This window comes from Amblyraja radiata, chromosome 35 (genome assembly GCF_010909765.2).
Source record: "Amblyraja radiata isolate CabotCenter1 chromosome 35, sAmbRad1.1.pri, whole genome shotgun sequence".
Taxonomy (NCBI): domain Eukaryota; kingdom Metazoa; phylum Chordata; class Chondrichthyes; order Rajiformes; family Rajidae; genus Amblyraja; species Amblyraja radiata.
Genome location: NC_045990.1, coordinates 3,488,583 through 3,512,966, shown reverse-complemented (window position 1 = coordinate 3,512,966; position 24,384 = coordinate 3,488,583). Strand labels below are relative to the sequence as shown.

The 24,384-nt window shown below is 42.9% G+C and overlaps 1 protein-coding gene across 1 annotated transcript in view; it reads right to left on the bottom strand.

The window, feature by feature from the left end:
* LOC116991846 (vascular cell adhesion protein 1-like) overlaps window positions 1-24,384 on the bottom strand; it is a 92,186-nt gene that overhangs the window by 33,496 nt on the left and 34,306 nt on the right. The window contains exons 7-9 of the mRNA XM_033050823.1: window positions 4,683-5,000; window positions 2,805-3,095; window positions 310-594 (exon numbers count right to left, since the gene is read on the bottom strand). Coding sequence (XP_032906714.1) covers window positions 310-594; window positions 2,805-3,095; window positions 4,683-5,000 — 894 coding nt within the window. The remainder of the gene's footprint in view (window positions 1-309; window positions 595-2,804; window positions 3,096-4,682; window positions 5,001-24,384) is intronic.

Sequence of the window (24,384 nt, the reverse complement as noted above, 5' to 3'; positions counted from 1 at the left end):
GCACCGACCAGCGGTTCCACCACACTAACACTATCCTACACACACTAGATACAATTTACAATTATACCAAGCCAATTAACCTACAAAACTACGTCTTTGGAGTGTGGGAGGAAACCGTAGAACCCCGAGAAAACACATGCAGTTCACGGGGAGCATGGAAAGCTGCATATAGACAAGCACCCCGTAGACAGGGTCGAACCCGGGTCTCTGGGGCTGTAATGCAGCAACTCTACCGCTGCGAAATCATCCCACCTCATTCATGATTGAAAGGCAGAGCAGACTCGATGGCACCAATGTAAAGTTACTTACTTTGCACATTGAGTGTGATATTCTGTTGCTTAACAATGGGTTCAGAGTGATTTTGGAGTGTCAGTTTAGCCTCACAAGTCAACTGCTGTCCATTCAACTCCATCTTTGGATGCAAAGTGTGGTAGATAGTGTGCTCTGTACTGGATGATTCGCTTGGCAAAGACGTATTTCCATTCTTCAGTGTAAGTTGAAGTTCTCCCGAGACATTAAACACACTGCAGGTAATATTCACCGGTTTTCCCTCAACGATGGTCAGTGATGCTTGGATTACAGGTTCGGAGAAAACTGCAACAACAGAAAAATATTGTTAGAATCCCTATCAAAGCTTAGAGCAGCACGGTGGCGCGGCAGTAGATTTTAATGTTCAAGTTCAAGTGAGTTTATTGTCATGTGTCCCTGTATAGGACAATGAAATTCTTGCTTTGCTTCAGCACACAGAACATAGTAGGCATTTACTACAGAACAGATCAGTGTGTCCATATTGTATTGTATTGTATTCAAATTTATTGTCATTGTCTCAATTAGAGACAACGAAATGAATTTTCCTTACAGGCAGTATCATAAAAATAAATAAATAATAAATAATAAAACATTAAAAATAAAATTGAATTAAAAAAAAGAAAAGCACAAACACAGAAAGTCCACGACACAACATAACACAGTGGCACCAAGGTGAGGAAGGCACCATAGTCCAGCCAGCCTCCCCTCCGATCTTCCCAGATGTTCATCCGTGGTCTGGGCCTTCCGAGAACCCGCAGTCGCCGCACCGGGCGGCCCGATGTTCAGGCCCTCACGCCGGGCTGGTGTGGACTATGGTGCCTTCCTCACCTTGGTGCCATGGCATATACCATGATATAAATATATACACACATGAATAAATAAACTGATAAAGTGCAAATAACAGATAATGGGTTATTAATGTTCAGAGTTTTGTCCGAGCCAGGTTTAATAGCCTGATGGCTGTGGGGTAGTAGCTATTCCTGAACCTGTTGTTGCAGTCTTCAGGCTCCTGTACCTTCTACCTGAAGGTAGCAGGGAGATGAGTGTGTGGCCAGGATGGTGTGGGTCTTTGATGATACTGCCAGCATTTTTGAGGCAGCGACTGCGATAAATCCCCTCGATGGAAGGAAGGTCAGAGCCGATGATGGACTGGGCAGTGTTTACTAATTTTTGTAGTCTCTTCCTCTCCAGGGCGCTCAAATCGCTGAACCAAGCCACGATGCAACCGGTCAGCATGCTCTCACCTTATGTAATCGCCTTATAGTAGTGTCAAAGACCTAGGTTCGATCTTGACTATGGGTGCTGTCTGTACGGAGTTTGTACATTCTCCCCGTGACTTGTGTGGGTTTTCTCCAGGTGCTCCAGTTTCCTCCCGCACTCCAAAGACGTACAGGTTTGTAGGTTAATTGACTTTAGCTATGGCTCTACATCCAACTGTAGTTTGACAATGATCGGAGGCAATCACCCAAAGTCACCCTATTATTCCCGGCATCATTCACCCCCTATACCAATCTCATCAAACCTAGTGACATGTTGGTTGAACGCATCCTGATGAGTGGAATTTGAAATGTCCTCAATGTTTGGGCAACACTGGCAAAGTTCCCATTGAACACCAGGTGTAGGAAGGAACTGTAGATGCTGGTTCACACCGAAGATAGGCACAAAATGCTGGAGTAACTCATCGGCACAGGCATCATCTCTGGAGAGAAGGAATAGGAGACATTTTGTGTCGAGACCCTTCTTCAGACTGAAAATCAGGGGAGAGGGAGATACAGCGATAAGGAAGGTGTCAAAATGAGACTTGAGACAATATAATAGATGAGGTCATGACAATATCATGACATGAAACAAGATGAGGATCAAGAAAAATGTAGAATAGATCAGAATGTAGAATAGGAGAAGGTGACCACAAAGCAAACAGAGACAAAATGTCATCGGGGAGACTGGTGGGAGAACTGGGAAGGGGGAGGGATGGATAGAGAGGGAGAGCAAGGGTTACTTGAAGTTAGAGAAGTCAATGTTCATACCGCTGGGGTGTAATCTGCCCAAGCCTAATATGTGGAGCTGTTCCTCCAATTTGTGTTGGGCCTCACTGTGACAATGGAGGAGGCCCAGGACAGAAAGGTTGGTGTGGGTATGGGAGGGGATTTATAGTGTTTAGCATCTCCACCCTGGCTGGTAACAAGCCAGTGGCTTCTGTCACTTTAGGGAACTCTTTACTTCAAACCAAATGTCCCCTTTAATATTCTTTAATAGTTGCCAAAGGAGGTACTGTAGTTGAGGCAGGGACTATCCCAACATTTAAGAAACTAGTTACACAGTTACATGGATAGGACAGGTTTAGTGGAATATGAGCCAAACGTGGGCAGGTGGGACTAGTGTAGCTGGGACATGTTGGCCGGAGTGGGAAAGTTAGGCCGAAGGGCTTGTTTCCACGCTGTATGACTATGACTCTATGATATCAATCATAATCTCCGGTTATCCTGCATGCTTACCGTACACCTCAATGGAAATGTTGGCACTCCTTGTTAGATTTAATGGATAATCCTCAAAATCTGCTCTGCAGGTGAGTTCAGTCAGTCCTGTGTCTTGTGGTGTCCATGTTGTTGCCCAGATATCGTGGGATGCTGACGTCTTTGTAACTGACTTCAGTTCTTCTTCATTGTGAAACCATGTTACAGTCAAGTTCTCAGCTGGATAGACATTTTGGACCTCACATTCCAACGTGGCCTCCTCATTCACTTCAATGGGCTTTCTGTTGAGGATTCTAGGAGGCTTTGGAAAAGCTGAAAAGACACATAAGGAATTCCCTGCATATTAGTTTTCTGTAGACAATGGAACTAATGGAAAACAGACCAATACTGGCATTGCATTGAACGCACAAATAGGAGTTCACCACACCCGAGTCAGAATCTGGATGTCCCGTAATTTAGTTTAGTTCAGAGATACAGCGCAGAAACAGGCCCTTTGGCCCACTGAGTCCACGCCAACCAGCACACTAATGCTATCCTATACACACTAGGGACAATTACAATTGTACCGAGCCAATTAACCTACAATTCTGTATGGCTTTGGAGTGTGGCTGGAAAACGGAGATCCCAGATGAAATCTACACAGGTCACGGGGAGAACGTGCAAACTCCATACAGTCAGCACCATTAGTCAGGATGGAACTCAGGTCTCGGGCGCTGCAAGGCAGTTGCTCTACCGCTGTGCCACACAAATTTGTTATTTAAATAGACTCCTCCTATGCTTCTGGCATCATGAGGATCTAACTCTGCTTTGAGCTCCAGCCACGCACCAACATAGCACGACACAAAGTGCTGGAGTATCTCAACGGGTCAGGCAGCCTTTCTGGAGAACACGCATAGGTGATCTTTCACAACCCCTTCCATGCTCTCCAGAGATGCTACCTGGCCCACTGAGATACTCTAGCACTTTGTATAAACCAGCATCTGCAGTTTCTTGTTTCTACTGTGCCCAGATAGGTTCAGTAACTGTTGTAAGGAACAATCCCCGGAGCACTCTAGAAGTTATAATGAGGTGGGGGGGAGGTTGCTTGGCACAGCGGTAGAGTTGTTGCCTTACAGCGCCTGAGACCTGGGTTTGATCCTGACTATGCGTGCGGTTTGTACACATTTTGTACGTTCTCCCCATGATCTGCGTGAGTTTTCTCCGTTTTCCTCCCACACTCCCAAGATGTGTAGGTTTGTAAGTTAATTGACTTGGTAAAAATTGTAAATCTACCCTAGTGAGTAGGATAGTGTTAGTGTGCGGGGATCGCTGGTCGGCGTGGACACGGTGGGCCGAAGGGCCTGTCTCCACGCTGTATCGCTAAACTAAACTATACTAAACAATGCAGAAACACACATTGTGTTAACGTGTTCTGCAGAGTTGACATTGCAGACACGGTAAACTCAACTTAAAGTGCTTGTTCTGTGGATAACTCATCTCTCCTGGTTTAGTGTGTGTGGCTTGCTTGTAAATGTGTCAGCAGACAGCACGGTGGCACAGGGGTAGATACTGCATTACAGCACCAAAGACCAGGGATCAATCCTGACTAAGGGTGCTATCTGTAGTGTTTGTACATTCTCCCCGTGACCTGTGTGGGTTTTATGCAGGAGCTCTGGCTTCCTCCCACACTTCAAAGACATGCAAGTTTTGTCGGCTAATTGGCGTGCTACAATTATAAATTGTCCATAGTGTGTAGGATAGTGTTGGTGTGGAGGGATCACTGGTTGGCACAGACTCGGTGGGCCAAATGGCCTGTTTCCACGCTGTATATCTAAACTGAACTTTACAAAATGTGACTACTAGTTTGTTTCAGCTTAGTCTTGAGCAGAGGAGAGCAATTATTGTTCAAGTGGAACTCACAGTAGGTTTGCAGAGTCACGGAGGAGGATTTGATTTCTTTTGTGGTATTTGTGTCCAAGTCCAGCTCTGCCAAGCATGTGTACACTTGTCCATCATCAGCCTTGCTTGCAGTGAGATTGAGGATATTGACCAACAGAGTCACATTGTCTGGAAACTTTGCTGGTTCCGTTGGGTTAACTGACTTCACAACTTTGTTCCCTCTGAGCCACTTGAGATGGAGCTTGTTGTTTGGATACACTCTTGGACCGGTGCAATGCAGCTGATATGTTTTGTTAATTTCCATCACTTCTGGATGTGGAGCAATGACAAGATCTCGATCTGTTGAAGGAGAATCATGTTAATAAAATTCACTGAAATAATGAACCTGAATAGTATGTGTCCCACCTCACCTCATATTCACCGATTATTCAAGTGATATACACACAGCATGAATGTATATATGTTCTTCAATATTTAGGGTGGCACAGTGGCACAGTGGTAGAGTTGCTGCCTTACAGCACCTGAGACCCGGGTTTGATCTAGATTACAGCTGCTGTCTGTACGGAGTTTGTAAGTTCTCCCCATGACCACATTGGTTTTCTCCGATATCTTTGGTTTCCTCCCACATTCCAAAGAGGTACAGGTTTGGAGGTTAATTGGCTTGGTATAAGTGTAATTGTCCCGAGTGTGTGTAGGATAGTGTTAGTGTGCAGGGATCGCTGGTCCTTATGTACTTGGTAGGCCGAAGGGCCTCTTTCTGCACTGTACCTCTAAACTGAAATAAACAAATCTAAATTGTAAGCAAGAACTTAAATGTTCTCTCCCCACAGATGCTGGTTGGACTGCTGTGTTTCCAGTATTTCAGATTTAGTTTAATTCAGAGATGCAGCATGGAAACAGGCCCTTCGGCTTACTGACTCCACGCCGACCATCAATCACCCGTTCATACGAGTTCTACGTCATCCCACTTTCTCATCCACTCCCTACACAATAATGGCAATTTACAGAGGCCAATTAAACCATCTATTCTACATTACATACTACATTATTTATTCTACATTTTCCTTGCTCTACATTCCCCTTGTCCCGTTTCACACCTTTCACTTCCTTATCTATGTACCTCTCTCTCCCCTGTCATCAGTCTGAAGAAGAGACTCAACCCGAAACGTCACCCATTCCTTCTCTGCAGAGATGCTGCCTGTTCCGCTGACTTACTCCAGCATTTTGTGTCTATCTTCAGTTTAAACCAGCATCTGCAGTTCCTTCCTACACATTCAGAGTTTGAGTTTAGTTTATTGTCACGTGTACCAAAGTACAGAGAGAAGCATTTGTTTTCTGCTGACTAGTCACCGGAAAGACTATACATGATATTCTGCAATGTTACCTATGTAACTAATTAATTAACATTTTAGAATAAGAGTTTTCGCTTATTATACACTGTGATCACAAGTTTTCAAGGCTTTTTGTTTAGTTTAGTTTAGGGAAACAGGCTCTTCAGTCCGCGCCGATCAGTGATCCCTGCACACTGGCACTATCCTACACACACTAGGGACAATTTACAGTTTTACTGAAGCCAATTAACCTACAAACCTGGAGTGTGGAAGGAAACCGGAGCACCCGGAGAAACCCCATGCAGGTTACGGGGAAAACCTACAAACTCGTAGTCAGGATGGAATCCATGTCTCTGGCGCTGTAAGGCAGCGACTCTACTGCTGCGCCACTGTGCTGTCCGGTTCTGCGTATTATTCTGCTATCAAATGGTTATAGAGTGATACAGAGTGGAAACAGGCCCTTCGGCCCAACTCTCCTACACCAGTTAGAATAAGAAATTACATTTACTGTACACAGTGATCACTGTTTTGGCATACACGCACACACTAGCTGCTCCGGTGCTGGTAATGGCGTGATCACAGCGTCCCAGCGCCCCTCTCCCACTGCGTCCCTGCTTCACGCCACCAAAAATAAGCAATCGTCTGCTTTTGTAGCGTTGTTACAATAAGTGGCGCTACAAATCTGCCACTGCCGGCGCGTACGATTCCGGTGGCTTTGGGGTGGGATTAAAATGCAGGTTTATATTGGTTGTCGGAGAGGGATTTCCTCGGGCTGCTAGCTGATGAAGAAAAATCGTTCGCGCTTCCGTTCGCGTTTTAAAAAAAATTTGCTGGACGATTGCGTTGCAGGATTAATCTTAAATGCGACTAAAACATCTTCAACATTTTAAATATATACTAGACCAAGTATTCCCCAACGAGAGGGGGGTGGGGGGGGCTGCGGTTTCACACGCACACAAACCACCCACCCCCCCACACACACACTAACCCCCCCATTGATATTATATTTATATTATTCATTTGCTCCTTTTACTCCATCCCCCGCCCTATCCACTCACGCATGGCCTCCAACTGCACAGGAGTGGCTAGAGAGGGACCGAAGAGTTTGGAAACAAAATCTGTAGATGTGTAGATGGTACTGTGGTTTCTGGAAAGGTGGAGATTTTTGATTCAGGTAAATTTAAAGACTGAAGTTGTTAGGCCAGGAAATATATTGAACTACAATTTTGCCCTATTTTTGTATCAACATGAATATTCTTCAATATTCTGGAAAGTAGACCATATTTGTTTTCAAGGGACCAAAGAATTTGGAAATAAAATCTGTGGTGTGTTTTACAGAAGATAGGCCAACAGTATATGCCATGGAACACCCATGGCCAATCCATGTTAACTTGTTCTACTGTAACAATTCTTATTCACTGGATGTGTAAGGAACATATTTACTTTGTATTACTCTTGCATGCCGGACTCACCAGTGGGTGTAAGCAAAGATCCTATAGCGGAGCCTATAGTGGAGCCTCTCGGATCTTTGGGTGTAAGTGGTGTGATCATGAAGGTGGTGGTAGCTGCTGTTGCAGATGCACTTGTGTTGCCTGTAGTTGTTTCTACTGTCGTTGATGTGGGAACTGATGTGGTGCTTGAAGCTGTTGTAGTAGATGGAACAGTGGTTTCTGGAAAGGTAGAGATTTTTGATTCAGGTAAATTTAAAGAGTAAATAACCTCGAACTTTTAAAATTGTAAATAAATTAGTACCGGATAAAAACGGGAAGTAACAAACGTAGAAACTCACCCGAACATTGCACAAATACACACACATCCAGGATCAGAGTTTTATAAGTATAGAGATTGGTACTGGTTGGGGATGATCAGCCATGATCACATTGAATGGCGGTGCTGGCCCGAAGGGCCGAATGGCCTACTCCTACACCTATTGTCTATAAACAATACACTTGAACTTAGCAATAAGGTTAACAAGTGCATGGAGAATAGAATTATAAAAAATGTCTTTTATCGAAAAAGCAGGGAAAGGATGAACTGAATTTTCTAATTTTCCAAACATTAAGTGGAGGAGGAAAAACCCTCCCAGAATATGTAAAAATTGTTCAGTTTTTGCAAATTTTGAAGTAGGAGAAGATTCACAAACAGTATATGCCATGGAACACACAAAGTGAATCCATGTTAACTTGTTCTACTGTAACGATTCTTATTCACTGGATGTGTAATGAACAAATTTATTTTGCATTACTGTTGCATCCTGGACTCACCGGTGGGTGTAATTGGTGTGATCATGAAGGTGGTGGTAGCTTCAGTTGCAGATGCACTTGTGCTGCCTGCAATTGTTTCTACTGTCCTTGATGTGGGAACTGATGTGATGTTTGAAGCTGTTGTAGTTGCCTCTGTACTTGTAGATGGTACAGTGGTTTCTGGAAAGGCTGGGATTTTTGATTCTGGTAAATTTAAAGACTGGTGTTATTAGGGCAGAAAATGTATTGAACTACAATTTATTTTTTAAATTATATTTTTATTAGAAGCATATACATATCATAATCAAAACACATTTGTATATCAATTACATATTGTTAATAGATGGGATTCCAGCTATCAAAGTAATACGGGCCCTCATTTATCAATTGCATATTAACTGCTTCTATTTGTTTATTTTTTTTATAGATAGGGAGAAAGAAGAGAAAAAAAAACACGATATAAAAGAATAGAATAAATGACCAATAATACAACTTTGGAGATAGGTCTGTAGATTATAAAACATAACTATTCATCTAATCCTGGGTTCAAGCTTCAGTCAACCTCCGTGCCGGACCCTTTCAAAAAATCAATAAATGGAGACCATATTCTAGCAAATAATTCTTGTTTTCAATTAAGACAAGTCTAGTTCTTTCCAAATGTAAGGTCTCTGATATCTCCATAATCCACATTTTAATTGTGGGGACACAAAAAAGCTGGAGAAACTCAGCGGGTGCAGCAGCATCTATGGAGCGAAGGAAATAGGCAACGTTTCGGGCCGAAACCCTTCCTCAGATTGTGGGGGTTGCTGGATTTTTCCAAAATTTTAATATTAATTTTTTGCCAGTTATTATACTATAATCAAGGAAGTTTCTTTGGCTGTTGTAAGTTTTAGGCTTTGTTCTGATATTCCTAATATTATTAGTTTTGAGTCAGGAACCAATTGGGTATTAACAACTTCAGAAATTATTCTAAAAATATCTGCCCAGAAATGTTTGATTTTTATACAATTTACAAAAGTATGAGTTAAATTAGCCTCTGACATTTATCACAGATAGGAGAGATATGTGGGAAAATTCTATTTAATTTAGTTTTCGAGTAATGCAGTCTATGCGGCTTGTACACGCTAGAATTCAGAAGATTGAGGGGGGATCTTATAGAAACTTACAAAATTCTTAAGGGGTTGGACAGGCTAGATGCAGGAAGATTATTCCCGATGTTGGGGAAGTCCAGAACTAGGGGTCACAGTTTAAGGATAAGAGGGAAGTCTTTTACGACCGAGATGAGAAAAAAAAATTTCACACAGAGAGTGGTGAATCTCTGGAACTCTCTGCCACAGAAGGTAGTTGAGGCCAGTTAATTGGCTATATTTAAGAGGGAGTTAGATGTGGCCCTTGTGGCTAAAGGGATCAGGGGGTATGGAGAGAAGGCAGGGATGGGATACTGAGTTGGATGATCAGCCATGATCATGTCGAATGGCGGTGCAGGCTTGATGGGGCGAATTGCCTACTCCTGCACCTATTTTCTATGTTTCTATGTAATACTTTAAATTGTATTAAAGAATGTCTGGCATTTAACGAGCATTGCTGTATATGTTGTAGACTTTGGTCCCAAATATCTTTCATTATAGGTTCTTTAATTCATTTTTCCATGCTTGTCTATATAATTCCGTCAACGGGACCTCATTAACTAAAAGAGTATTATAAATATGAGATTAATTTATCTGTATTAGGATATTTATTCAAACATTCATCAAGAGTTTCTGGCTCTCTAGTTCTATAATCTTGTGTATGTGATTTAACATAATCTTTAAATTGTAGATATCTAAAAAAGTTATTTGAGTGTAGTCCATAATTCTGTTGTGACTCCTGAAATGAAAGAAAAATGCCTTTTCTATAAAGATGCCACACCTTTTTAATTCCATAATTTTTCCATTGTGTAAAACCTTTAACCAACACAGAGGGTTTAAATGAAGGGTGATTTACAATAGGAAGAAAGAGTGATAAATTATCCAATTGGTGTGTTTGACAGAAGATAGGCCAACAGTATATGCCATGGAACACACATGTTGCCTCTGAACTTGTAGATGGTACAGTGCTTTCTGGTACGGTGAAGAATTTTGATTCTGGTAAATTTAAAGACTGGTGTTATTAGGGCAGAAAATGTATTGAACTACAATTTTGCCTTATTTTTGTAACAACATGATAATTTTCTTCAATTTTCTGGAAAATAGACCACATTTGTTTTCAAGGGACCAAAGAATTTGGAAACAAAATCTGTGGTGTGTTTGACAGAAGATACTGATGTGGTGCTTGAAGCTGTTGTAGTAGATGCAACAGTGGTTTCTGGAAAGGTAGAGATTTTTGATTCAGGTAAATTTAAAGAGTAAATAACCTCGAACTTTTAAAATTGTAAATAAATTAGTACCGGAAAAAAACGGGATGTAACAAACGTGGAAACTCACCCGAACATTGCACAAATACACACACATCCAGGATCAGAGTTTTATAAGTATAGAGATTGGTACTGGTTGGGGATGATCCTTGTAGGTCCCTTGTAGTCAGGAACAGGTGAGTTGATCATGGGGAACAAGGATATGGCGGACCAATTGAATAACTACTTTGGTTCCGTCTTCACTAAGGAAGACATAAATAATCTGCCGGAAATAGCAGGGGACCGCGGGTCAAAGGAGTTGGAGGAAGTGAGTGAAATCCAGGTTAGCCGGGAAGTGGTGTTGGGTAAATTGAATGGATTAAAGGCCGATAAATCCCCAGGGCCAGATAGGCTGCATCCCAGAGTACTTAAGGAAGTAGCTCCAGAAATAGTGGATGCATTAGTAATAATCTTTCAAAACTCTTTAGATTCTGGAGTAGTTCCTGAGAATTGGCGGGTAGCAAACGTAACCCCACTTTTTAAGAAGGGAGGGAGAGAGAAAACGGGGAATTACAGACCAGTTAGTCTAACATCGGTAGTGGGGAAACTGCTAGAGTCAGTTATTAAAGATGGGATAGCAGCACATTTGGAAAGTGGTGAAATCATTGGACAAAGTCAGCATGGATTTACAAAAGGTAAATCATGTCTGACGAATCTTATAGAATTCTTCGAGGATGTAACTAGTAGCGTGGATAGGGGAGAACCAGTGGATGTGGTGTATCTGGACTTCCAGAAGGCTTTCGACAAGGTCCCACATAAGAGATTAGTATACAAACTTAAAGCACACGGCATTGGGGGTTCAGTATTGATGTGGATAGAGAACTGGCTGGCAAACAGGAAGCAAAGAGTAGGAGTAAACGGGTCCTTTTCACAATGGCAGGCAGTGACTAGTGGGGTACCGCAAGGCTCAGTGCTGGGGCCCCAGCTATTTACAATATATATTAATGATCTGGATGAGGGAATTGAAGGCAATATCTCCAAGTTTGCGGATGACACTAAGCTGGGGGGCAGTGTTAGCTGTGAGGTGGGCGGCGCGACTCTCGTCAGCAGCGACCTCTGCAGTCCGTCTGCGTTTTTATTATTTTATGTCTATGTTTTTATGTAGTTTTTGTTATTTTTTGTTGGGGTATGTGTGTGGGGTGGGGGTGGGGTGGGAGGGAGGGGGTAACTTTTTAAATCTCTCCCTGCACGGGAGACCCGACCTTTTCTTTGTCGGGTCTCCGTTGTCGTTGGGGCTGCAACGAGGAGCGGCTTCCAACAGGAAGACCGGGGGCTCTGGTGCTGACTACTCACCGTCGCGGAGCTGGCCGAGTCCAGAGCGGGTGGAGCGCTGCTGCGGCCCGACCTCCGGAGCTTCGGAGGCTGCAACTGCGGGTCTGGTGGACGGCGGCACCGGGAGCCCGCGGGTCCCTGGAGGGAGACCGCTTATTAGGGCTCCCGCAACGGCGACTTCTCCAGCCCGAGTTGCGGGGTTGAAGAGCTCCTGGAGCGGGGCCTTACATCATCGCCCCGTGCGGCTTGTAATGGCCGCGGGACTCTGCGAGCGCACGCCGGGGGCTCTAACACCAAGAACCCGGTGTGCGACCTTGCATCATCCGGCGTGGCTTTAATGGCCGCGGGACAATCGCCATCGCCAGCCGGGGGCTTTGACTTTGACTCTGACATCGAGGGGGAGAGTGCAGTGGAGAGATAAGTTTTTTTGGCCTTCCATCACAGCGATGTGATGGATGTTTATGTAAATTATGTTGTGTCTTGGGTCTATTTGTTTGTAATGTATGGCTGCAGAAACGTCATTTCGTTTGGACCTCAAGGGGTCCAAATGACAAATAAATTGTATCGTATCGTATCGTATGCTAGGAGACTGCAAGGTGACTTGGATAGGCTGGGTGAGTGGGCAAATGTTTGGCAGATGCAGTATAATGTGGATAAATGTGAGGTTATCCATTTTGGTGGCAAAAACAGGAAAGCAGACTATTATCTAAATGGTGGCCGACTAGGAAAAGGGGAGATACAGCGAGACCTGGGTGTCATGGTACACCAGTCATTGAAAGTAGGCATGCAGGTGCAGCAGGCAGTGAAGAAAGCGAATGGTATGTTAGCTTTCATAGCAAAAGGATTTGAGTATAGGAGCAGGGAGGTTCTACTGCAGTTGTACAGGGTCTTGGTGAGACCACACCTGGAGTATTGCGTACAGTTTTGGTCTCCAAATCTGAGGAAGGACATTATTGCCATAGAGGGAGTGCAGAGAAGGTTCACCAGACTGATTCCTGGGATGTCAGGACTGTCTTATGAAGAAAGACTGGATAGACTTGGTTTATACTCTCTAGAATTTAGGAGATTGAGAGGGGATCTTATAGAAACTTACAAAATTCTTAAGGGGTTGGACAGGCTAGATGCAGGAAGATTGCTCCCGATGTTGGGGAAGTCCAGGACAAGGGGTCACAGCTTAAGGATAAGGGGGAAATCCTTTAAAACCGAGATGAGAAGTACTTTTTTCACACAGAGAGTGGTGAATCTCTGGAACTCTCTGCCACAGAGGGTAGTCGAGGCCAGTTCATTGGCTATATTTAAGAGGGAGTTAGATGTGGCCCTTGTGGCTAAGGGGATCAGAGGGTATGGAGAGAAGGCAGGTACGGGATACTGAGTTGGATGATCAGCCATGATCATATTGAATGGCGGTGCAGGCTCGAAGGGCCGAATGGCCTACTCCTGTACCTAATTTCTATGTTTCTATGTTTCTATGATCAGCCATGATCACATTGAATGGCGGTGCTGGCTCGAAGGGCCGAATGGCCTACTCCTGCACCTATTGTCTATAAACAATACACTTGAACTTAGCAATAAGGTTAACAAGTGCATTGAGAATAGAATTATAAAAAATGTCTTTTATCGAAAAAGCAGGGAAAGGATGAACTGAATTTTCTAATTTTCCAAACATTAAGTGGAGGAGGAAAAACCCTCCCAGAATATGTAAAAATTGTTCAGTTTTTGCAAATTTTGGAGGAGGAGATTCACAAACAGTATATGCCATGGAACACACAAATTGAATCCATGTTAACTTGTTCCACTGTAACGATTATTATTCACTGGATGTGTAATGAACAAATTTATTTTGCATTACTGTTGCATCCTGGACTCACCGGTGGGTGTAATTGGTGCGATCATGAAGGTGGTGGTAGCTTCAGTTGAAGATGCACTTGTGCTGCCTGCAGTTGTTTCTACTGTCCTTGATGTGGGAACTGATGTGGTGTTTGAAGCTGTTGTAGTTGCCTCTGAACTTGTAGATGGTACAGTGCTTTCTGGTACGGTGAAGAATTTTGATTCTGGTAAATTTAAAGACTGGTGTTATTAGGGCAGAAAATGTATTGAACTACAATTTTGCCTAATTTTTGTAACAACATGATAATTTTCTTCAATTTCCAGGAAAATAGACCACATTTGTTTTCAAGGGACCAAAGAATTTGGAAACAAAATCTGTGGTGTGTTTGACAGAAGATAGGCCAACAGTATATGCCATGGAACACACATGGCCAATCCATGTTAACTTGTTCTACTGTAACGATTCTTATTCACTGGATGTGTAAGGAACATATTTATTTTGAATTACTCTTGCATACCGGACTCACCAGTGGGTGTTATTGGTATGATATTGAAGGTGATGGTAGCTTCTGTTGAAGATGCACTTGTGCTGCCTGCAGTTGTTTCTACTGCCCTTGATGTGGGAACTGATGTGATGCTTGAAGCTGTTGTAGTTGCCTCTGAACTTGTAGATGGTACAGTGCTTTCTGGTACGGTGAAGAATTTTGATTCTGGTAAATTTAAAGACTGGTGTTATTAGGGCAGAAAATGTATTGAACTACAATTTTGCCTTATTTTTGTAACAACATGATAATTGTCTTAAATTTCCTGGAAAATAGACCACATTTGTTTTCAAGGGACCAAAGAATTTGGAAACAAAATCTGTGGTGTGTTTGACAGAAGATAGGCCAACAGTATATGCCATGGAACACACATGGCCAATCCATGTTAACTTGTTCTACTGTAACGATTCTTATTCACTGGATGAGTAAGGAACATATTTATTTTGAATTACTCTTGCATACCGGACTCACCAGTGGGTGTTATTGGTATGATATTGAAGGTGATGGTAGCTTCTGTTGAAGATGCACTTGTGCTGCCTGCAGTTGTTTCTACTGTCCTTGATGTAGGAACTGATGTGATGCCTGAAGCTGTTGTAGTTGCCTCTGAACTTGTAGATGGTACAGTGCTTTCTGGTACGGTGAAGAATTTTGATTCTGGTAAATTTAAAGACTGGTGTTATTAGGGCAGAAAATGTATTGAACTACAATTTTGCCTAATTTTTGTAACAACATGATAATTTTCTTCAATTTCTTGGAAAATAGACCACATTTGTTTTCAAGGGACCAAAGAATTTGGAAACAAAATCTGTGGTGTGTTTGACAGAAGATAGGCCAACAGTATATGCCATGGAACACACATGGCCAATCCATGTTAACTTGTTCTACTGTAACGATTCTTATTCACTGGATGAGTAAGGAACATATTTATTTTGAATTACTCTTGCATACCGGACTCACCAGTGGGTGTTATTGGTATGATATTGAAGGTGATGGTAGCTTCTGTTGAAGATGCACTTGTGCTGCCTGCAGTTGTTTCTCCTGTCCTTGATGTGGGAACTGATGTGATGCTTGAAGCTGTTGTAGTTGCCTCTGAACTTGTAGATGGTACAGTGCTTTCTGGTACGGTGAAGAATTTTGATTCTGGTAAATTTAAAGACTGGTGTTATTAGGGCAGAAAATGTATTGAACTACAATTTTGCCTAATTTTTGTAACAACATGATAATTTTCTTCAATTTCCTGAAAAATAGACCACATTTGTTTTCAAGGGACCAAAGAATTTGGAAACAAAATCTGTGGTGTGTTTGACAGAAGATAGGCCAACAGTATATGCCATGGAACACACATGGCCAATCCATGTTAACTTGTTCTACTGTAACGATTCTTATTCACTGGATGAGTAAGGAACATATTTATTTTGAATTACTCTTGCATACCGGACTCACCAGTGGGTGTTATTGGTATGATATTGAAGGTGATGGTAGCTTCTGTTGTAGATGCACTTGTGCTGCCTGCAGTTGTTTCTACTGTCCTTGATGTGGGAACTGATGTGATGCTTGAAGCTGTTGTAGTTGCCTCTGAACTTGTAGATGGTACAGTGCTTTCTGGTACGGTGAAGAATTTTGATTCTGGTAAATTTAAAGACTGGTGTTATTAGGGCAGAAAATGTATTGAACTACAATTTTGCCTTATTTTTGTAACAACATGATAATTTTCTTCAATTTCCTGGAAAATAGACCATATTTGTTTTCAAGGGACCAAAGAATTTGGAAACAAAATCTGTGGTGTGTTTGACAGAAGATAGGCCAACAGTATATGCCATGGAACACACATGGCCAATCCATGTTAACTTGTTCTACTGTAACGATTCTTATTCACTGGATGAGTAAGGAACATATTTATTTTGAATTACTCTTGCATACCGGACTCACCAGTGGGTGTTATTGGTATGATATTGAAGGTGATGGTAGCTTCTGTTGAAGATGCACTTGTGCTGCCTGCAGTTGTTTCTACTGTCGATGTGGGAACTGATGTGATGCTTGAAGCTGTTGTAGTTGCCTCTGAACTTGTAGATGGTACAGTGCTTTCTGGTACGGTGAAGAATTTTGATTCTGGTAAATTTAAAGACTGGTGTTATTAGGGCAGAAAATGTATTGAACTACAATTTTGCCTAATTTTTGTAACAACATGATAATTTTCTTCAATTTCCTGGAAAATAGACCACATTTGTTTTCAAGGGACCAAAGAATTTGGAAACAAAATCTGTGGTGTGTTTGACAGAAGATAGGCCAACAGTATATGCCATGGAACACACATGGCCAATCCAAGTTAACTTGTTCTACTGTAACGATTCTTATTCACTGGATGAGTAAGGAACATATTTATTTTGAATTACTCTTGCATACCGGACTCACCAGTGGGTGTTATTGGTATGATATTGAAGGTGATGGTAGCTTCTGTTGAAGATGCACTTGTGCTGCCTGCAGTTGTTTCTACTGTCCTTGATGTGGGAACTGATGTGATGCTTGAAGCTGTTGTAGTTGCCTCTGAACTTGTAGATGGTACAGTGCTTTCTGGTACGGTGAAGAATTTTGATTCTGGTAAATTTAAAGACTGGTGTTATTAGGGCAGAAAATGTATTGAACTACAATTTTCCCTTATTTTTGTAACAACATGATAATTTTCTTCAATTTCCTGGAAAATAGACCATATTTGTTTTCAAGGGACCAAAGAATTTGGAAACAAAATCTGTGGTGTGTTTGACAGAAGATAGGCCAACAGTATATGCCATGGTACACACATGGCCAATCCATGTTAACTTGTTCTACTGTAACGATTCTTATTCACTGGATGAGTAAGGAACATATTTATTTTGAATTACTCTTGCATACCGGACTCACCAGTGGGTGTTATTGGTATGATATTGAAGGTGATGGTAGCTTCTGTTGAAGATGCACTTGTGCTGCCTGCAGTTGTTTCTACTGTCCTTGATGTGGGAACTGATGTGGATGCTTGAAGCTGTTGTAGTTGCCTCTGTAACTTGTAGATGGTACAGTGGCTTTCTGGAACGGTGGAGAATTTTGATTCAGGTAAATATAAAGACTGGTGTCATTAGGGCAGAAAATGTATTGAACTACAATTTTGCCTTATTTTTGTAATATCAACATGATAATTTTCTTCAATTCTCTGGAAAGTAGGACCACATTTGTTTTCAAGGGACCAAAGAATTTGGAAACAAAATCTGTGGTGTTTTTGACAGAAGATATGCCAACAGTATATGCCATGGAACACACATGGCCAATCCATAGTTACTTGTTCTACTGTAATGATTCTTATTCACTGGATGAGTAAGGAACATATTTATTTTGAATTACTCTTGCATACCGGACTCACCAGTGGTTGTAAGTGGTGTGGATCGTGAAGGTGATGGTAGCTTCTGTTGTAGATGCACTTGTGCTGCCTGCTAGTTGTTTCTACTGTCCGTTGATGTGGGAACTGATGTGATGCTTGAAGCTGTTGTAGTTGCCTCTGAACTTGTAGATGGTACAGTGCTTTCTGGTACGGTGAAGAATTTTGATTCTGGTAAATTTAAAGACTGGTGTTATTAGGGCAGAAAATGTATTGAACTACAATTTTGCCTTATTTTTGTAACAACATGATAATTATCTTCAATTTCCTGGAAAATAGACCACATTTGTTTTCAAGGGACCAAAGAATTTGGAAACAAAATCTGTGGTGTGTTTGACAGAAGATAGGCCAACAGTATATGCCATGGAACACACATGGCCAATCCATGTTAACTTGTTCTACTGTAACGATTCTTATTCACTGGATGAGTAAGGAACATATTTATTTTGAATTACTCTTGCATACCGGACTCACCAGTGGGTGTTATTGGTATGATATTGAAGGTGATGGTAGCTTCTGTTGAAGATGCACTTGTGCTGCCTGCAGTTGTTTCTACTGTCCTTGATGTGGGAACTGATGTGATGCTTGAAGCTGTTGTAGTTGCCTCTGAACTTGTAGATGGTACAGTGCTTTCTGGTACGGTGAAGAATTTTGATTCTGGTAAATTTAAAGACTGGTGTTATTAGGGCAGAAAATGTATTGAACTACAATTTTGCCTTATTTTTGTAACAACATGATAATTTTCTTCAATTTCCTGGAAAATAGACCACATTTGTTTTCAAGGGACCAAAGAATTTGGAAACAAAATCTGTGGTGTGTTTGACAGAAGATAGGCCAACAGTATATGCCATGGAACACACATGGCCAATCCATGTTAACTTGTTCTACTGTAACGATTCTTATTCACTGGATGAGTAAGGAACATATTTATTTTGAATTACTCTTGCATACCGGACTCACCAGTGGGTGTTATTGGTATGATATTGAAGGTGATGGTATCTTCTGTTGAAGATGCACTTGTGCTGCCTGCAGTTGTTTCTACTGTCCTTGATGTGGGAACTGATGTGATGCTTGAAGCTGTTGTAGTTGCCTCTGAACTTGTAGATGGTACAGTGCTTTCTGGTACTGTGAAGAATTTTGATTCTGGTAAATTTAAAGACTGGTGTTATTAGGGCAGAAAATGTATTGAACTACAATTTTGCCTTATTTTTGTAACAACATGATAATTTTCTTCAATTTCCTGGAAAATAGACCACATTTGTTTTCAAGGGAACAAAGAATTTGGAAACAAAATCTGTGGTGTGTTTGACAGAAGATAGGCCAACAGTATATGCCATGGAACACACATGGCCAATCCATGTTAACTTGTTCTACTGTAACGATTCTTATTCACTGGATGAGTAAGGAACATATTTATTTTGAATTACTCTTGCATACCGGACTCACCAGTGGGTGTTATTGGTATGATATTGAAGGTGATGGTAGCTTCTGTTGAAGATGCACTTGTGCTGCCTGCAGTTGTTTCTACTGTCCTTGATGTGCTTTCTGGAAAGATAGAGATTTTTGATTCTGGTAAATTTAAAGATTAAATAACCGCAAACGTTTAAAATTGTAAAGAATTTAGTACCGGAAAAAAACGGGAAGTAACAAACGGGGAAACGCACACGAACATTGCATAAATACACACACATCCAAGATCAGAGTTTTATAAGTATAGAGATTGGTACTGATTATGGATGATCAGCCATGATCACCTTGAATGGCGGTGCTGGCTCGAAGGGCCGAATGGCCTACTCCTGCACCTATTGTCTATAAACAATACATTTGAGCTTAGCATTAAGGTTAACAGGTGCATTGAGAATAGAATTATCAAATAAAAGGCACATCTGGTATTTTGTACAGGGAAATAATTAAAGGTGTTTGTTATATATACAAGACATGTGTTTATAGTCACAAGGTTATAAAATGTCGACGAGGGAGAGGGATTTGGCTGCAGATGTGGCGGGCGGGGCGGTGAACGGGCATCAACAGCTGGAATAACGGGCATCAACAGCTGGAAATAACGGGTTCCCCCAATGCGCGGTATCGGGGGGGGGGGGCAGCATTCAGCGTCACACGCACATTAACCACCCCCCACACACACAGGGGGGGAGGGGTGAGAGGGGGGAGGGGGAGACGGGGGGGGGAGAGGGGAGAGGAGGGGGAAAGGGGGAGAGAGAGAAGGGGGAAGAGAGAGTGGGGAGAGAGAGAAAGGAGAGAGAGAGAAAGGGGAGAGAGAGAGAGAGGGGAGAGAGGGGGGGGGGGGAGAGAGAGAGGTCGGACAGCTTTTGTGTTAAGTCATTGGAAAAGCAATAGGGAACAAGATGCTAATTTCCGAATATGAAAATGGCCATAACTTTTTTAATACTGAAGATCTGAAAGTGAATTAGTTATCAAATTAAAATTATTTTTATGCTTTATCTGATGGGATAAATTACATGCTTGATTTTTAAAATCTCAAAATTTTGTAACATTCCTACTTTTTGTTTGGACATTAATAAATGACAAGAAATCCCGCCGCTGATTATTGAGCTCCGCTTAATAGCTCGGCCATGAAATAAAAATGCTACATGCCATGGGAGAATGCCATTTGATATGAGGATTGTACTAACTTGTTAACGTGAATACGAACAAGACGAGGTGAAGGTATCTCCCGCTTGAAGTGAGTGAAGAGACCATGACTGTGACCCTCGGCGCCTGCTGCCTCTCCGATCACCGCCCGTCCAAATGAACACAGTGCTCCCACAGCCCGCAAACAAAAATTCTGTAGACCAAAGATAGTAGTAACTTTGCTGTACACTGCCCTTAACATCAGTGGAAGATTCACACTGGCTCTGATAATCAGCGCAATGGGTGTTACTCCCCAGCCTTCTCATCCCCGCCTACATTCCGATCATAAAAATACACCATCGGCAGTTCCTTCCTTCACAGTACCCTACTCCTCTACTCCTGCCTCTCATCATAGTAAACCTCCCACATTCCCATCACTGTAACCCCCTCCCTACCCAGTCTCCCGTCACAGTAACAACTCTCCCCACCACCGCTGTTCCCCATCATAGTTCATACCTTCATAAGTTCTAGGAGCAGAAAAGACCCATCAAGTCTATTCCACCAATCGATCTTTGCTGATCTATCTCTCCCTCTCAACCCCATTCTCCTGCCTTCTCCCCATAACCCCTGACACTACTAAAGTATGCAGTAGGGTTTTTATAACAAATGTAAATGATTCTGTTCGTGTCTACATGATACCAAGTGTGCCAATTTACAATTCACCATTTTGTAAATCTTCTTTTCGTGTCTTTGAAGCTGGTTGGTTATATGACAGTTTCCCATTCCTTTACACAGTCCTTTGCGTTTTTATTGAACACTGCAAGATCCTTTGGGCTGCACTGGTTGGGTAATAGGGGGCAGACAAGGCAGTGCTGCATTGTATGGTCCTCTTCTCCACATTCACAGGTGGTTTGGCCAGTTTCATAGCCCCATCTGGCCATGGCAGCTTTTGATCGCCCTGTTCCTGTTCTCAGGCGGTTGAGCGTCTTCCACTGGACCCATGGTGCTTCTGAGCCCGGAGGGAGGGCTTCAGAAGGAGGGATACCCATGTCAGTAGGAGGGGGGTCGTCCTCAAGCTTTTTTGTCCATAGCTGGAGTCTGGTTTCTTCCCGTGATGCTATTAGGGGCTGGACATGGCTGAGAAAGCTTCTCCTGGACTTCAGCCGTTGGGCCGGGGGTACACGTCCGTAGAGGAGGTGGCGTTCATCACTGGTGGCCTTGGTCATCTCTACTCGACTGGCGACTTCCCATCTCACATCAGCAGGGGCAATGCCAGCGAGGAGGTGCAGGTTGTTTATGTTGGTGGGCTTGAAGCTGCCAGTGATTGAGCGGCAGGTGTTATTCAACGCTGGGTCTAGTTTCTTGGCATGGGATGATCTCTCCCAAACTTTACAAATTTGTAAATGATCGAGCCTTAATACTTCCTCTATATCGGTTGTTCCCACGTTGTTCCTAATTCTATTGAAGTTTCTGTTCTTTCATTTTGCAGCCCAGGGCATGACCCTTCCACATTCTCCGCCGATTCAGGGCTGACACAGTGGTAGAGAAGTTCCTGCAAACCCCTGCCCACGGCCCGCACCACAGAGTGGTAGTGAGCGGATTCACAGCCTCACCTCCCCCTCCAGCACACGTTGTATCTGGGCAAACACAGAGACACCGTGAGTGACTTCCCCTCCAGAGGATGAGAAATGACTGGAAGGTCAGCTCTGGGTCATGGGTATAATTAGCCTGGAGAAATAGTCATAGAGGCTTACAGCGTGGAAACAGGCCCTTCAGACCAACTTGCCCACACTGGCCAACATGTCCCATGTACCCTTGTCCCACCTGACTGCGTTTGACCTACAGTATATCCCTCTAAATCTGTCCTATCCATGTACCTCTTTAAATGTTCCAATAGTCCCTTCCTCACTACCTCCTCTGGCAGCTCGTTCCATACACCTACTACCCTTTGTGCCGGAGACCCCGGTTCGATCCTGACTACGGGTGCTGGTCTGTTATGGTTTGTACGTTCTCCCCCATCACCGCATTCGGTTTCCTCCCACACACCAAAGATGGATAGGTTTGTATGTTAATTGGCTTGGTATGAATGTAAAATTGTCCCTAGTGTGTGGGATAATGTTAATGTGCGGGGATCGCTGGTCGGTGCGGACTCGGTAGGCCGAAGGGCCTGTTTCCGCACTGTATCTCTAAGCTAAACTAAAGTGAACTACAAACTACAAGGCTACAAACCAAGAGTCGGGAAGTGGGTGGAGCCTCAATGGCTTTTTTTAAATGGAGACACGAGGAACTGCAGAAGCTGGTTTGTACAAAAAGACACACGGTGCTGGAGTAACTCAGAGGGTCATACATTTTTGGAGAACATGGATAGGTGATTTGGATCAGGCTGCTTCTTCGGACTGACAATAATCGAGTCGCTGTTCCATTTATTGAGATGGTTCACTACCATTGTTGTCAGCTGTGAGCAACTAACTCTGACATATCTCTTATTCTTACACCAGGGGGAAACAATTGAAGCTACCTCTTACCTGATTCTTCCCACGTGGTGTCTTTGATGATCCTCCTGCCTCCAACATTAGGACCTCTCTCCTAACTGGATGGATAGGACAAGTTTGGTGGGTTACGGGCAAAATGCAGGCAGGTGGGATGAGTGTAGCTGGGATATGTTGGCCGATGTGGGCAAGTTGGGCCGAAGGGCCTGTTTCCACACTGTATTAGCCTATGACTCTAAATCCTTCCTTTAGTGTGGTGACCAGAACTGTATCTAGTACACCAGCTGTGATACAGTTAGGGAACTTGGGATGATGAGACATTAGATGTTTAGTTAAAATGAAAAAAGAAAATGAAAAGGTTCAGGAAGCTGAAAACAGACAAGGCCCATAAGGATTACAAATGGCGCAGAAAATATTTTAAGTACTTTGGGTGGCAAGGTAGCACAGCGATAGAGTTGCTGCCTCACAGCGCCAGAGATCTGGGTTCGATCCTGACTATGGGTGCTGTCTGTGCGGAGTTTGTACGTTCTTCCTGTGACCATGTGGATTTTCTCCAGGTGCTCTAGTTCCCTCCCACACTCCAAAGATATGCAAAGACATGCAGGTTTGTAGGTTAATTGGCTTCTCCGAATTATCCCTATAGTGTGAGATGCATTGAGATAACATACGTAAGTGGGATAACTTGGAACTAGTGTGCCGGTGATCAATGGTGGACTCGATGGGCTGGAGGGCCTATTTCCACATTGTATCTCTAGACTCTAAAGAAACTGGGAGTTATAAAGAGGCCAATAATAGTTGTAGACAAGTAGGATTAACAAGTATCCCTTCATCTTCTTGTGTTTGAGGTAGCAGAGGTTATGTAACGCCCTGCAGGCGCTGGAGCCAGTTCAATGTGCTGTTGTCGAGGGCCGTGAGGTCTACCCCTCCACCAGGGGTGCGGAGGACAGCACAGTCGAAAATGACGTGCTGCGCTGTTTGCTGGTCTGCTCCACACATGCAGTCTGCTGATGACACAGCTCCCAGGAGTATCCAAATGCAGGAGGTTGGCAGGGAAAGGTAGGTTGTCACCAAGTACGAAAGTAAGAAGTACTGTGGAGCCAAGAAGGAAGTGGGTGAGGTTTTATGTAGGATGTACTTTGCATCATCATTTCGACCAACAAAGGATATGGAGACATGAGATTAGGTTGTAATCTTTAATAGACATGCAGCTTGGGAAACAGACACACCTCACAGATCTGTTGAAGGAGAATCATGTTAATAAAATTCACTGAAATAATGAACCTGAATAGTATGTGTCCCACCTCACCTCATATTCACCGATTATTCAAGTGATATACACACAGCATGAATGTATATATGTTCTTCAATATTTAGGGTGGCACATTGGCGCAGTGGTAGAGTTGCTGCCTTACAGCACCTGAGACCCGGGTTTGATCTAGATTACAGCTGCTGTCTGTACGGAGTTTGTACGTTCTCCCCATGACCACATTGGTTTTCTCCGATATCTTTGGTTTCCTCCCACATTCCAAAGAGGTACAGGTTTGGAGGTTAATTGGCTTGGTGTAAGTGTAATTGTCCCGAGTGTGTGTAGGA